This window comes from Gymnoscopelus microlampas (genome assembly GCF_963454915.1).
Source record: "Gymnoscopelus microlampas genome assembly, chromosome: 14".
Classification (NCBI taxonomy): Eukaryota; Metazoa; Chordata; class Actinopteri; order Myctophiformes; family Myctophidae; genus Gymnoscopelus; species Gymnoscopelus microlampas.
Window position 1 is genome coordinate 37489074 of NC_139951.1, and position 16937 is coordinate 37506010.

Here is a 16937-nt window from a genome sequence, read left to right on the forward strand (position 1 = left end):
GAGTTGAGCAGAGGCATTACATTTAGTTTGACTTGGTTCCACAGATAAATATTGTGGAAATAGCAGATCTACAAGCTCACAACGCCTCTCCACTTGTAGATCTGCTATTTTCACGATGTTTACCTCTTATATTATTTGACAATTTGGCCAATGTTTGGCCATTACTTTTGATGCAGTAATGGTCTTTTTTCTTTTCTTTCTTTGTTTTTTGAGGTATTAAAAAAAAGTTCCTAAATTGTCACTTCACTCCCCCCCCCCCCCCCCCCCCCCCCCACACACACACACACACACACACACACACACTTGTGGGTACCCCCCTGGCCCTGGGTACTTCCCGACCCACAGGTTGAGAACCACTGTCCTATGGATAGCTAAGCTAAATGTAAAACGCTGACTCCTCGCTCGTATGATGCGTGGTGAGGTGAATTTATAGTGACATCGTCACCCCAGACACGGGGTTACTACAGGACAAACCAAAAGAAGTTCACGCCATGCATCACCTCACCACCTCTCTACGACTGATGATTCAACACAGCCAATCAGCAGTGGGTGTGAACTGATGATCCCCCGAGGCCAATCCAAAATGTTCATTCAGGTTCGTGTAGAGAAAGTCTCACAAACAATTAACAGCAGGGGGCAAGTCTGGACAGATAGATAGGCCATCGTCTAAAGAAGTTGAACATAAACTTTCCCCCTGTATGATAGCTTCGTGGCCTATTGCCGCCACCTACTGTACACACGCATATGCTGCAGGCATGGTTGTATTAGAATTAGGTCAACGTTTCTCAACCGCCCTCCCCACAACAACCGCCACCCACACCCACTTAAAATGTTAACTTGTTTTTTATTGTGCATTGTGTTGATTATAATTATATAATAATAATAATATTAAAAGTATCATGGTCAGTATCATGGTCAGTATCATGTCAGTATCTTGGTCAGTACCATGGTCAGTATCATGTCGGTATCTTGGTCAGTATCATGTTGGTATCTGGGTCAGTACCATGGTCAGTATCATGTCGGTATCTGGGTCAGTATCATGGTATCATCATGGTCAGTATCATGGTCAGTACCATGGTCAGTATCATGGTCAGTACAAACACCCAGTGGTGGAAAGGGTGCTCAAATTTGAATTTCAAAAATTAAAAAAGTAAAAGTACAAAAGTATTGGGATCAAAATATACTTAAAGTACAAAAGTGCAATGATGCAATGCAAGAGTGCTGTCTAGCCAAAGTACTCATTACGCAGAATGTGCCATTTCCCAAGTTTTCAAATGCCCCAAAATAATTCTTTAAAAGCAGATCTCCAATCTCAAAATGCGTCGCATTGTGAACTTGTTGATCATCCATTTTCAAAAGGCCGAAATGTATATAGGGCTGAAGTGGCTAATATGTTTTGTAAAAATCTACAAAGAAACTAGTGACTTAAGTTTTCATATAATAGTGGAGTGAAAGTAAAATCTGCCTCTGAGATGTAGTTGAGAAGTAAAAGTACTGAAAACTGGAAATACTCCATCAAGTAAAAGTATGTCAAAATTGTACTCAAGTACAGTGCTTGAGTAAATGTACCTAGTTACTTTCCACCACTGCAAACACCCTATAGCAATGGTTATGTATGGAGCTATTTAACACTGTGTGCAAAGTCAAATATGAACGTTACTTTTCCTGAATCTGTTTGTTTTCCTCCACACTAGGCATGTCACCATTACATTCGGAATGGTTACTGGAACACACAAGTGACTCAAGTTAGAAACTGGCTAAATTAAGTGTTTTTGGTACACTGGTGCTGAGGATGCAAGGAACAAGTTGCTGTGGTTAGTTTGTGGGGACTTTCCTTCCTAAAATTGTTGGTAGAGTTCATTGTCCCCTTTATGGCAGTAGAGGGAGCCAGAGCTGCTTACAGCGTGGAAGAATACAAGAGGACAAAGATCTGGCTTGACAAGGTAGTACAGCAAAGAAATATTTATTTTATAATAAATGCATATAAAGACACAATAAATTCAAACACAAATACATACAGTAAGTACTTCAAATTGCAGCAGTTATTCTTTGCTAAAACCTATCCTTTGTAGACATGGAAAATATGTGAATTTAAACCCACCAGTCAAATAACATGTACGCCTACCAGAGCTACAGAATAGTACTGCATGTGTGAATGTGACACAAAGTAATTAATTCTTAGCCTCTCGTTTCTTATTTCTGCAGACACACAATTGGATTTACTAAGGACACAAAACGGATGTCCCATTTCAGCTAGAGATTGGAGATTATATTGACATCTGTAAAGATTATGCACAAACAGACGAGTTTGCCATTGAGGTCTACAAGAGGAACCCTGAGCTACATCACTGTAAGCCTGGTAAACTCCCCCCTTCCCAATCACTGTAGCCCTACATGAAAGAACAGTCAATAACCATAATCCAAAATCCATTCATATGAAACTGCAACAACAAAACTCACTCTTGTAGTAGTGAATACAGCGTACTACAAATGTAATCCTAATCCTGGTCTCTATGCTGCCTCCCCCTGGTCAACCGGGGTGCCTGATGGAGAGGAAAGGAACTGGTTGGGATAACGTATTCCTTCCACGCGCTACGTCCTACCGGGGCCCTCCCCAGAGGCAGAGGGAGAGCACCCAGGATTACAGCTTAGGCTATTGGCAATTAAGAAAAGACATTGTATGCCCCCTCCTGGCTCCGAGAAGGTCTTCGCCGTCCTATCCTCCCTTGGAAAATAAGGATACAGTGAAGCATGTATTAAACACAAGCTGTGGTTGAACTATGATATTCTCTCTTATTCTATGAGACATGGCACCAATATGAGCAATTTCATTAGAAAATGTTTTACTTATGAAAATCAAACAACCCTTTTTCAAAGCTCGGTCAAATATACCTTGTTTGGACCTGGTGCCGTTGGTATTTTTTCTGATCCGAGTGTGAGATCTGAGAGTCATTTCCTGCTGCATTTTCCCTGTTCTGTCCAAATGGCTTCAGTTTCCCTATAAGAACAATTAAACCAACAATATCAGACATTTAACCACTAGTGTTATATTTGAGTAGCAGAGAATTTTAAGATGCCAAACTTACCTTTATGGGGCTTGTATGTGAGGGGACGAGACAGACTTTCGTTCAGGTCAAACGATGGCTTCTTGTTCTTTCCAGGGGTGTTTGAAACACTTACATTGCCCGTGAAAACAAATGCTCCTTCGGAATTAAAAACAAATAAATATGAGAGACAAATACATAGCATCCATTACTTTTCCCAGCAACTTGCAGTTTCAATGAAGTACAATAATGACTATGCAATAACTTTAGGCGACACACTTAGGTGAGACACTTTTGTGAGTTACACCAATAGTTAGATCCAAGCATTTTAGTTTAAAAATTCAGACACCAATGGAGTTCCTGCCCCCGTAACCAGTTAACTTAACCCATTAAAGCCGGAAAGCGTGTCACTTTAGATTTTTTCGTTGGCTATTCAAAAATAGGAGATATACTGTACAAGCTCACAGCACGTCAATTCATGCCATGCTGCGAGCTTGACAACTACTGATTTAGAAGGCATTTGTAGAATCTGCCTCAGGTCTTAACAGGGTAAGAGTCCCTCAAGAAGTAGTGTATTTCTGACAGTATGGCATGATGGGGTTTTCCTGGGGTGCATAAGAAGGAGACATGTGGTGACATACGTGCCGGCGTCCGCACCAAGGTCCTCTTATGTTCATGGTCCCGTGTGTCTTGGGAGAACCTGCAACAAGTTGACATTTGGTTGTTTTATTGTACCATGACATGTTGTGCATGTTGAGTTTTTGGACATCCTCAAGATGTAGTGCATCATCCATTTTCCTCAGTCAGTTATTTATTACATTCACACCTAAGCAATGCCCGGCAAATAGGTTTTCTTTTGCTGGCCATAGACCAGCAGTGGAGCATTGGGTCTGCCCCCACCCCGCCAAAAAAAAGACTGTACCATGGAAAACAATTTTTTTTTTTAACAAGATGTAAAACAGCATCTCACCGAATATCGATGCTGCTTGTGGACAAGACAGATGGCCTGAACAGAGCATCTTCCTTCTGGAAAGGTTTCTTAAGCACAGGTTTAATGGCTGGGGTAATATGTCTGCGTTCATCAGCTGGTTTGCTCAGTGCAGGGCTGAACAAGGAAGCAGGGCCTGCTGGTGGCTTCTATAAACGATACACAGCACAAAAACAAATGATCCTTGGAACTGTATGGAACTGCTAAGCTAGTAGTGGTAGCTACTGTACTAACCCATGAAACAGAATGCTCAATTAGTAATCGAGTGAATTACTCACAAGATTTTTTTCCTGGATTCTTGGAGTCTTTTCCATATTCATTTCAATAATTCACATAATTACCTTAAGGTCTTTCACATGCTTCTGTTTCCTCTGGACGTAGGAATCGATGGACTCCATCTTTCTAAATTGTGCCTCGTGCACTTTGTTGAAGTCTGTACAAAACAATATTCAGTAACAGAGGTAGTAAGAAGAAAACAGTGCACGATATAAAAAAATGTACAAGATTGGTGGAACTTTTCAGGAAACAAATGAACTGTAATGAGAGAAAATAAAACTTACTGGGTGTAACCGGCTTCAAGGCCTTAGACTTATTCAGGAGTCCTTCATAGGGTGGGATTTTACCAGCTTTCATCGCTTTTGGGCCATTGTCTAGCATGCACATAAAATATATATGTTTTAATATTCCAAGTTTACTTTACATCCAACTAGGTTCTACAGAGATGGATCTACTTTCCAGAGGCAACTGACCAAGCAAGCAGCAGTGCGTTTGTATATCAAGAGAAGCATGTATGCATGAAACAAATGATAAGCAGCATGTGTCATACATAATACACAACCCAGTGTGGAGTTCTGGTGCCTTTCTGGCAGATATTCCATACAAAGTTAGAAAAAAGAAAATAAAGATTATGGTCTAGTACAGCTTTCCATCACTTTTACAGCGCACCCCTTTTCCAAACTATTACTGACCTGTCACACCACCTGCTGGGACTTCATGTGCACCATGTTGTTCATTGCAGTTTACGCCAATCGCACCAGAACCATCTCTGGATGAGTACAGCTTACTTTTGGCAGTCCCTGCACCGGCTTTATTTTCCTTTTGAATTAGAGACAAATTGTTACCTTGCTCCATCTTCAAGACAGCAAAGCGAAAGTTTGTACAGGGTTCCCACACAAGTATTTTACCCCATTTCCAGGCCTATAGAAATCATTATGGTGCAATAATGAGGCACCATATGCCTCATAGCTCATATGGTGCCTAATTTTCCAAAACATTAATTATTAATGTTTAAGCAATGATTAATAGCAAATATCATGAGTAACCGTTATATTGACGAAACATAGCCTACCTGGACGCGCGCCTCTTGTTGTTGTTGCCAATGCCGTATGATCGCCACAAGCAGTTGGTCGTCCTGTTTGACATGAGTGAAACGGTTAACACAAATCTAGCTTTAGCAACAAACAATTAAGTGACTGCTTTGATTTATTTGTTTTGCACTACAGAATGTTGCATGATATGCTAGTCCTTTCCATGGGAAAGGTGATGGTGCCGGTGAGGTAAGAAACCATAGGGCATTGGTTCTCAAAGTGGGGTCCGGGGACCCCCGGGGGTCCTCGAGGGAGTTCCAGGGGGTCCCCAGCTAAATGATGGATAGTTAGGAACCAAATGGACCCTTATGGGTCTGTAACTCTGAGAGTGTACAAATGGAACCAAATGGACCTGTTAGGGTCCATTTGGTTCCATTTGTACACTCTCAGAGTTACATTAACATTGTTTTTACAATATAAATTGGGGTTCCAGAGATAGAAATGCCTTTAAATGGGGGTCCGTAGCCTATAATGCATGTCAAACTGGGGGTCCTTGTAATTCAAATGGTTGAGAATGGTTGTCCTTGGCATATCTTTTCAAATGGGGGTCCACGGGCTAATATGTGTCAATTTGGGGGTCCTTGACATAAAATAGTTTGAGAACCACTGCCATAGGGGGCTTATACGAGAACCTCACCGTTTACATTACATACAATTTGATGTATTCATATTAAAAACAAAAGACAGAAAAATAAATAAAAACAGATGATAAAGTAAAAGAAAAATAGGACAACAAAAAATATAAAAGTACACGCTGAGCAGAAAAGACAAAACATATTTTTCTCTTCTTCTTGGACAAAGCAAAGACAATGCTACTCATGTGAAAAACTGGACCTATATTAGGCCTATTCAAGCATGTCTGAGGGAATTCAATTGTATTGTAGTTACCTTCATCCTCATGATGCCTTTGATCCCAACTTCTTTCCCAAGACTTCGCAGCTCTGCATACGTCATGTTATCGATATGAGATTGCATTTATCCGTAAACACGAACACGTTGTTTCTCTGGCAGCAGTTGAAAAAGAAGTGATCAAGTTTAGGAGGGAGCCATATTTAAAAGGACCGCCTTGTTGAGGGAATGAGGTGTGATTGGTGTGGCTGATTGAATCAGCAATAGGCATAGCCTATAAGTGGTTCTCAACCTGTGGGTCGGGACCCCCAGGGGGTACCCCACATGATTTTGGGGGGGTCCCCAGATGACAGTGAAGTGACAATTTAACCCAAACCCAAACTTTTTCATAGATTTCAGATAACTTCAGACTTGACAGCACTATCATCAGTCTTGTGTATATGTATGTTTGTATTGTTAATTTACACACTTTTGCATTTTGCATTTTTGCATTCAGACATTTAACCACCTATGAACCCTCAATGCTTAGTAAACTTAAACTGTTTTTTTTTTTTACACAAAACTTCACCGAAAATAGCAGATCTACACATCATCTTGTAGATCTGCTATCTGTTCCATTTTAGAGGCAAATCTTTCCAGTGATAAAATGGAAACAAGAGTGATCAAAAAAGTCAACCAAAGAAAGAACACTTTTTTTGTATAGGATCTCCTCTCTGGTCAGTAAGAATACTTTGAGGACTCTAACAGGAGCACTCATCCAAGGTTACTTCGACTATGCATGCACCTCATGGTACCACAACACCACAAAGGCCTTAAAAACAAGGCTCCAGAAATCCCCAAACAAACTGGTAAGGCTACTTCTTGGCCTTACATCTACGACTCATCTAACCCCTGCTCACTTTGCGAGGGTCGGATGGCTCAGGGTTGAGGACAGAGTACAACAACTTGCAATGGGCCTGGTCTACAAGATTCACTAAACCGATAAGATAAGTACTTCAAAAACGTAAATGAAGTCCAGAATCATAACACCACAGGTAGCTCCACTAATCATGTTCAACCCAGATTTGGCACTAACAAGGGTTTGAATTCGTTCTCCTGCTATGCCACAAAAATGTGTAATGCCCTACCAAAAGCCGTGAAGCAGTGTAAAATCCTACTCTCCTTCAAAACCGCACTAAAAGAGTACCTACAGGTGGCTGCAATTTGAAACTGGCCCCTGTAAAAGTCAAAGCCTAGACCCCCCCCTCTCCTTGCTTTTCTGTTTTTATGATGTTTTGCATATAGTGTGTATCTATCTGTCACTAAATGTTTCTATGAATTGAATACAAAGGACCCCAATGGAAACAAGCCATAGGCTTTCTTGGCTTTTAAATCCTCTTCGTTGATCTTATATTGAACTGTACTTTCCTGTGCTTTTTCTTTGCAAACTGCTAATAAAGTATTCAATCAATCAATTAATCTATTTTCGGTTTGTGAAGGAAAAAAGAGAGAGAGAGACCCCCTGTTGTAATTCTGAGGACCCCCTAGGCGTCCCGGACCCCCCATTGAAGACCCCTGCAGTATGGTAATAGATTTTCCATTAACCACTTATAGCCTCAATACTTAGAAAAACTAACACGAGTTGCAATTGTTAGGCCTACACTCTTTTTTCCCTCTACACACTAAATCTCTGCCAAAAATAGCTGATCTACAAGCTCATGTAGTATATCTTTATGAACATTACATACAAATCTGAGCCATATATCAGAATATTAAGATCACTTCACTAAGACCACTTTCCAGGTGCCTATAGCCAAAGGAACCATTATTTGTTGCATCTGTTTGACACAGAGCTGATCTAATCAATATGTGCGTTCCTTTTCCTTTACCTTATGCTAAATCTTTGACGCCTACTTGTTGGTCATCTTTGTGAGGCTTTACAAAAGCTAGACTGGTCCCCAGTTCTTAATTCTGATTACATCAATCGGGCATGAGGTTGTTTCAAAAAGCTTTTTATCCCAGTAATTGATACTGTGTAGCTCCAACCAGAACAGTCCGAATCAAGCAGAGATCAAACGTATGGTTCACACAAGTAACCTTTGAAGCCATCAGCACCAGGGACAAAGCCCTGTCACGTTTCAAGGGGGTCATGCCCATGTTCCCTCAGCCCTATGTTCCCTCAGCCCTATGTTCCCTCAATCCCTAACAATTTTATTTTATCCAAATTAGTCCCTATGTTCCCTCAGCCCTATGTTCCCTCAACCCTATGTTCCCTCATCCCAAATTAGACCCTATGTTCCCTCAGCCCTATGTTCCCTCATCCCAAATTAGACCTTATGTTCCCTCAGCCTTATGTTCCCTCATCCCAAATTAGACCCTATCTACCCTCAGCCCTATCCCTATCCTTCAGCGTCACATAATGTGCTGTTGGGGTCGCCTGTTGGGTTCCCCCGGGCTCCCCAAGGTATCCCCCAAAGGTATAAGATTATGTATAGATATATTATTAGTACGTTCTAAGTTATAAGACTTCATAAACTTTTCTTTACACCGATGATGATGGTGACCACAACAATAAATTGTGGCTACGTGGTGCAGCTCTGACGGCCCGCTGCTCCAAAAGCCCACCAGTCCGACAGCCGTCCCTGGGCGTGGAGGTGGACCGGGGACCCCCAAACCGTACGGTGCCGCAATAGTTATCACGCCCATTAGCAGGGTCTTGTTTCCTCGCTGAAGATTGTCTTCTTCCCTCTATGGTCTGAGCTGATTTCATTTCTCTTGGCTATGGTTTCGCTAGGTAGCTGGTAGGGACAGTGGGAATCTCGTTCAATTAACTCGGGCGCAGCCACTGCTGAGTTGCGGGACAACCGCGGCGCCGGGCACAACCCACATAGATACGTAGCTGCTCGCAGGTTCATGTCAAGTTCCCCCGCCCCCAACCCCATCAAGGTAACTTGCCTTGTGGGTCTACAATCGGGAACTTTGGTTTACTGAACTCCTGCGTGCGCCACCTATGTTGTCTGCACCCATATCAGTTACTGTCCCGGCGTGGTCACTTGGCAGTGACTGTGCGCCCAACTCAGACGAGTCTGCAGCGCCCTTTAAGACAAGCATAATGCTACTGGCAGGATCAACCAGGTAGGCCTCCTGTTCCGCTACGGAGACAGCGCGCCCAGGTGAGGCCCGCACCGCGGGGTTGCCGGTCCGCGGAGACCGCCAAGGCCCCCCGTGAGAGGGGCGACGGGAGCTCCCGGCGGCGCGCACTGCGACGGTCACCACATCTTCCTTTGCCCCCTAGCCAGGTTGATGGCATGTTACAAGGGATCGGCGCCCGTGGTACACAGCTGTTTGGTCGGTCGCCGGAGTACGCGACGCAAGCAGGGTTTGAGAAACGGAGTCTCCGGAGCGCGCCTTTGAGGGGCCCTCGGGCGGCCGTGGCAGGACATCTAGGGCAGACGGGGCGTCTCGGTCTCGCTAGGCCGGGGTGGGCCGCGGAGGAGTGCGGAGGAGGCCGGGGCCTCTCTGCACGTGGTCCCTCCGCGCCTGGTCGGCAGCGTCCGCCGAGCAACCAGAGGTGCACCTAGAGGTGCCGGCGGGGCCCTTGCAAGAGAAGGGCTACGATTACCAATCGGTCAGAATCAATTGTGGGTTCCACGGCCCTTGCAGGCGGCGTGGTTCCTGGAACACAGTGCGCACACCCGGCCCGGATCCAACGAGCCCTCCGCCGGCCCCGGGCGACACACGGACCGGGAGGTACTGGCCGTTTAAAAAAAAAACAAAAAAAGTTGGAATTTTAGGCTGGGGGGTCCTCCAGGGGGTCCCCAGGGGCCTCTGGAGCCCATGAGGACACTCTTTGAAAAATTCAACATTTTTCAAAGAACCATGATTTTGGGGGTCTTTGCCGCCTCGTCGCTACCCCAGGAAGGTGCGTCTTCCTGGGCATGATCCCTAGCTATCCTATGGCACGAGTCAGCCCTTCTCCCTGGCTTCCCCCTACCAGCAGGGGAGAGGCCAGGAGCCCTGGGCCTCCCGGCAGACTGCCGGGTTCACACTCGGTTGCTCTACCCACCCCGGGAGCCACCGTCCCTAGGCGCGGAGGTGGGCCGGGGACCCCTGGGGGGGACCATGGACCGGGGAGGGCGCCGCCTTGTGGACATGGCCGGTATTGCGCCCCACGGCCACCACAGGCCTATCCAGGCTGGTGGATCTGCTCTTTTTCCACGGCAGGACTTTGTCCCTTTTCCAGACCCACGACCGGGGACCCGCCGGCCGCCCTTACCCGCCTCGGGAGCCATCGTCCCTGGGCATGGAGGTGGACCAGGGACCCCCGGGGGTCCCTGGCTCCATGTGGACACTTAGCCCCATTGCTTCCCCCAGGAAGGTGCCTCTTCCTGGGCATGGTCCCTACCTATCCGATGGCACCAGTCGGCCCTTCTCCCTGGCTTCCCCTTTCACACAGGGGAAGGGCCAGGGAGCCCAGTGCCGGGTTCACACTCGCCCGCTCTACCCGCCCCGGGAGACACCGTCCCGGGCACTGAGGTGGTCCATGGACCCCTGGGGGACCATGGACTGGGGACGGCGCCACCTGTGGTCGCTGGTGGTATTGCGCCCCACGACAACAGGCTTTACAGGCTTTTACAAGCTTGTGGATCTGCTCTTTTTCCACCCTTTTTGAGCCCGGATTTTGGCTTTCGGACCCGCGGGGCGTTGCCTTAAATTTTACGTGTTGAAAGCATATGTTCTGGGGGTACGTATACGTGTACATTATGTCACAAGGAAAACTTGACCATGATGACCATGACCATGACTGACCATGATGCTGACCATGCTACTGACCATGATACTGACATGATACTGACATGATACTGACCATGATACTGACCATGCTACTGACCATGATACTGACGTGATACTGACCATGCTACTGACCATGATACTGACATGATACTGACATGATACTGACCATGATACTGACATGATACTGACATGATACTGACCATGCTACTGACCATGATACTGACGTGATACTGACCATGCTACTGACCATGATACTGACATGATACTGACCATGCTACTGACATGATACTGACATGATACTGACCATGCTACTGACCATGATACTGACATGATACTGACATGATACTGACATGATACTGACCATGATACTGACATGATACTGATCATGATACTGACCATGATACTGACATGATACTGACCATGATACTGACATGATACTGACCATGATACTGACCATGATACTGACCATGATACTGATCATGATAATGACCATGATACTGACATGATACTGACCATGATACTGACATGATACTGACCATGATACTGACATGATACTGACCATGATACTGACATGATACTGACCATGATACTGACCATGATGACCATGGAACATAAGGCTGAAGGAACATAGGGCTGAGGGAACATATGGCTGAGGGAACATAGGGTCTATTTTGGGATGAGGGAACATAGGGCTGAGGGAACATAGGGTCTGTTTTGGGATGAGGGAACATAGGGTTGAGGGAACATAGGGTCTAATTTGGGATGAGGGAACATAGGGCTGAGGGAACATAGGGCTGAGGGAACATAAGGCTGAGGGAACATAGGGCTGAGGGAACATAGGGTTGAGGGAACTTGAGTACGCTCCCGTTTCAAGCAATCAGGTAAATGAGGCCAAGTCCAGTTATTTCTCTGAGCAAATCAAGGAAAATAAGGATAACTCTCAAACCTTATGGAAAACCCTTAAAAACCTGGGTTGTACAACCAAAACTAAAGCTTCGAGTCCTTGTATCTTTTTAGATATTGATGGTAATAGGGTGTACAACAAAATTGGTGACAAAGGCTTGTGTAGGCCATACCTTTCAGGTCTGGCAAAAACCTGATAGCGAACCACTTTAATTCCTTTTTCACCTCTATTGCCATGATATTGCCATGAAACTTGTTGCATGTCTGCCTGTAGGCCGTGTTACCTATGGGCAGAAAGAACTTCAAGCTTTACCAACAAAGCCACTGGGCTTGACAATACGTCAATTTTAGTTTTTAGTTTTTTCTCTCTCCATTTTGACTTTCATTTTGCTTTGTTTTATAAAAGGGTAGGCGTAATAAGCAATGCTTCAGCCTATACCTTTTTGGTCAGAAATGTGGGTATCTTTTCTTGATAAACGTTTTTATTTTATTTTATTATCTGTTACTGTAATGTTACCACAAATTGACTGACTGAAATAAACTAAACTAAATATATCTGCAAGGTTCTTGGGTGCACCATGTGTCACTCACACACACACACACACACACACACACACACACACACACACACACACACACACACACACACACACACACACACACACACACACACACACACACACACACACACACACACACACACACACACACACACACACACACACACACACACACACACACTTAATGTGTCCCTAAATGATAATGAATGATAATGAATTTATTTATATAGCACATTTCCAGACATAGTCACAAGGTGCTTTACAGAGCAGGATAAAAGGAACAACATGATAAGCATTGGAGATAAACTACAACAAAAGATCAGTGAATAAAACACACAGTAGGCACAAAATGTAGATCCATACAGATATACTCAATGAAACAAAAGTGGAAAGATTTTTTTTAAGAAAAGGGCTTAGCATAGAGATGGGTTTTCAGATGAGTTTTAAAAGATGACACTGATTTTGCACATCTTAGGTCAACAGGTAGAGCTTTCCAAAGCGTAGGGGCCCGGACTGCAAAAACCCTTTGCGATGAGCTGGGGTGTGGGAGTCTCCAGGAAGGCCATATCTGAGGATCTGAGGCTGCGTACAGGCTTGTAAGGTTCCAGCATGTCAGAGATATAACAGGGGGCCTGTCCATTCACAGCTTTGAAGGTCATAAGTAAAACTTAAAATCAATTCTGAAATTAACGAGTGAACCAGTGAAGAGCAGCAAATGGGGGTGATATGGTCCTGTTTCTTGGAGTTGGTTAACAGTCTGGCAGCTGAGTTCTGTACTAGTCTGGGAGGCATTGCCTCGGAGTTTGGACGGCGGGGGCACGGCCACTGCGTTGTGATTCAAATCAACAGCCAATGAAGAAAAGGGGGCGGGATCCACATGCAGTGGGTGTTGCATCTAAATAGGATCGACGGGAAGCAATTTCCCCTTGAGAAATTTCGGCCGCCATTGTTGTGTACTGCTGTTTGCCTCTCGTCGGACTTTTTAGACGAGTTGCACAGCTCTCAGACCGGTAAGAGGCGTGTCCGCTCAGATTCAGAGCGTAAATAACATCCCGCCCACAAATCCCAGGGCTCTGGCCCAGAAGTTCCTCGCCGAGCCGGCGAAAACTTCTGGGAACTCAGATTAGTTTTGTACTAATTGAAGAAGGGATATCGCTTTTTTGCAGAGGCCGGAATAGATGGAGTTACAATGATCTAAACGAGAGGAAATACAAGTGCGAATTACCTTTTCTAGATCTGCACGTGACAGGAAACCTTTGACTCTAGCTATATTCCTTAGCTGGAAGTGGCATGTTTGAACAGTTTTCATGAAGCACATGATGAAGTACTTATTCCGTGCTGGCCATGTGCAGTATGCTTGATATGCTTCAGTGGCCTACTAGCAGCATGCATACAAGGTTTGGCGCTGATTGCCAGTGGTTTGCGAGACTGTCAGACACACAGATACAGTACTACACACAGAAGATCTGTGTGTAGTACTGTATCTGTGTCACCTGGTAGAGCACATACCATATTGAAGCCTAGCCTTTCCCACAGCTGGCCCTGGTTTGAATCTGAAACAAGGCCCTTGGAGTGTATCAACGATCTGGGGCTCTCGTTTGTCCTGTTTCTGTACACTCTACTATCGTCTAATAAAAAGAAAGAAAAATGGCACAAAAAAACAATGTTCCAGCTAAGTCACGGCCAAACCTTTGCAGTACTAACAGTACGAGTCAGGACATAAGATATCCAAAACAATTCCCTATCAGTGCCTCCCCCATCCTCACCCTCACCCAGCTCAGGCTTGGAAACCTGTCGAGAAGTCTAAAGGTAGCTTTTAGGTGAAGGTTAGAGCGTGCCAAAGTTCTTATGAGGAAAAATAATAAAAATGAAAAATAAATTAAATTTAAGAAAGAAAGAAAGTGATAATAAAGAATAGTGGCAATAACTGGCCTCTCCCAAGCCCACTAGTAAATAAATGAAAACGGAAAAAATAGACAGGGTTAAAGAAATTGGGTCAAAGGGATCATGCTTTGCTAAATTACCCTGTCCTTATTTTGCCTCTCCAGTTTCTTCAGAAAGTTCCTGCTCCCAACTAACAAGGTTCTGCCAAGTGTTGCTGTTCTATAATCCTGTCCTTACGTCTAATAATCACCTTCCTCAGTCAATTCTGGACCCGGCTCCCAATTCATGAGGTTCTGCAGGTCCTCATGGAGGCTCTCTTGCATCTGCATCTTTTCCTTGAGGGCATTTAACTCTTCCTTGACGATGATCAACTCCTCTTTCTGGGCAGCGTTCTCTGCCCGGAGGGCTTTCAACTCTTCCTCCATGTTCACCCCTATTGGCTTTAATCGTTTGCTCTCAGTATATAGGTAAAACACCAGTACAGACTTCTATTTTGTACACTCAATTAAATCATCTTTGCGGGTACTGGACGTGGTTATATAGAGGCCTATACCTTGTGCATGACGTAAGCACAGACGTAACCCAAACCACCTGTACACTCTCTGAGCTAAAGACCCGTAAGGGTCCATTTGGAACGTGGGGGGCCCTGTCCCGGACCTGAGGTTGAGGAACAGCGGTATTGGGCATTGCTGGTGACGTCATGCTATATCTCTAATGATCTTTATAACGGCTGACTTGCCTCTCATGCAACACAACATGTTAAATAAGGATAGGTATGATACAAAGTCTATGTGCCGTCCCAGCAGAAAAACACACAAAACCATTCCAAGGAACCTTTCTATAACCCAGGTATGGGTAGGTCAAGTATCATTGACTTCATAACATCAGTACCACCAAGGAAGCCTATGAAATGTGATAAGGATTATGTGAAGTCAAATATCATTGAGAATATAAGATCAGTACCGAGGAAACTACCGGCGCCCATCTATGTAGACACAAGGAAGGGGGACCGACACCTCCTTAAGCCCTCGGGACTTCTCCCCATATACAGCAGGAAGAAGGACTACGGAGAGACCCCTGAGTACCTGAAGCAACGCAAGGAAGACTGGAGAGCTCAGCAGGAACATGACGGCTATGAACACATGAGTCCGGAAGCTATGAAACAGCAGGACACGAGGAGGGGAGAACGGCATCTCCTGGAGCCCTCGGGACCCAAGTACATCAATAAAAGGGACTACGGAGAGACCCCTGATTACCTGCTGCAGCGCAATGACGACTGGAGAGATCAGAAGGACTACGACAACTACGTACAAGGCGTGTTGAATCGGGAAGCCATGAGGAGGCTGTCTGAGGTGGAGGAACGGGCCATTACTGAGAGCCTGCAAAAGAACTTTGAAGAGCGGCTCCAACAGTACCAGAGCCTCCCGTTTCACATCGACACCATGGGGAAAAAACACCGCAAGGACTGCCTGGAGTCTGCAATGAAACAACTGGAGAACATCATGAATCTCTTAGAGAGTAAGCCCATCTACATATCCAACCCCCTCGTCATGAAACCCAACCACGATTCCGACATTACGAAAGAGTGTAGAGAGACCTCCAGGTACCTGCGGCAGTGCAAGGAGGAGTTCAATAAACATCAGGAGAAGTACGACAATTATGTGAAAGAACGGATAGCACAGGAAGACATGGAACTGCTGCCTGACGCGCAGAAGCAGCTCATCCTTCACTCCCTGAAGAACAACTGTGAAAAGCTGCATGATCAGTGCCAGGGCCTCTCGGCCTCGGGCGTCAAATATAACATTGAAACCCTGCATGATCACAATAAGAGCTTCTCTGGTGTCAATTGTAACGTGCCAAAGAAGGACCCCAAGGAGCAGCTGATGTCTGTAATGAAACAAACGGAGAACGTCATAAAGGTCCTTGTGAGGAAGAACGTCTACATAGCTAATAGTAGTACAATAGCAGTACCCTCATGACATGATTAAGACCGGCAGATCTCACCGAATAAGCATAGAAAATATATGATACTGTAGTTCTTCGTGTGGTCCAATCTGGTGCCCCTGAGTAAAGCACCTCATCAGACTTGAGGTGCTTTACTCAGGGGCACCAGATTGGACCATAAAGTGGGTGGCCGTTAATGGCATTTTCAGACAGTCACATGCAGAGTGAAAAACATGAACACCATGAACAACACTCCACACGGCCTCGGGTCTTCTCACTCCTGGCTCCCAAACTGTGGAATGAACTCCCCACTGCAGCTAGAACTGCAGACTCACTCCCAATTGTCCGCCATAGTCTGAACACCCTCCTGTTCCGACAGCTCACCCACCTCACCCCCTTTTTGATTGATTGAATACATTATGTAGAAGTTTTTCAGACAAAAAGCACATTAAAGTACAGTTCAGATACAAGGTCAACTAAATAGGGTTGTGAACAATTCATAGTGAGTGTGTCCCTTGTCGCCTTTGTTTGATAGATGCTAGATTACTATGCAGATATACTATTGGTCACTTGTTCTCATGTTTTTTGTTACTTGTTCCTGTTTTTGTTTGATTTAGATAGCATG

General features: G+C 44.9%; 1 protein-coding gene across 1 annotated transcript; it reads right to left on the reverse strand.

Annotated features, from left to right (window-relative positions):
* Nucleotides 1–4010: 4010 nt before the first annotated feature.
* Nucleotides 4011–6353, reverse strand: LOC311060191 (nucleolar and spindle-associated protein 1-like; the record flags this gene model as incomplete). The annotated part of the gene is made up of 6 exons (XM_084078323.1): nucleotides 4011–4181; nucleotides 4374–4465; nucleotides 4593–4682; nucleotides 5001–5163; nucleotides 5381–5443; nucleotides 6288–6353. The coding sequence occupies 6 exons, from the start codon at nucleotides 6351–6353 to the stop codon at nucleotides 4011–4013; spliced, it is 645 nt and encodes a 214-aa protein (XP_083934449.1).
* Between the last annotated feature and the right edge of the window lie 10584 nt (nucleotides 6354–16937).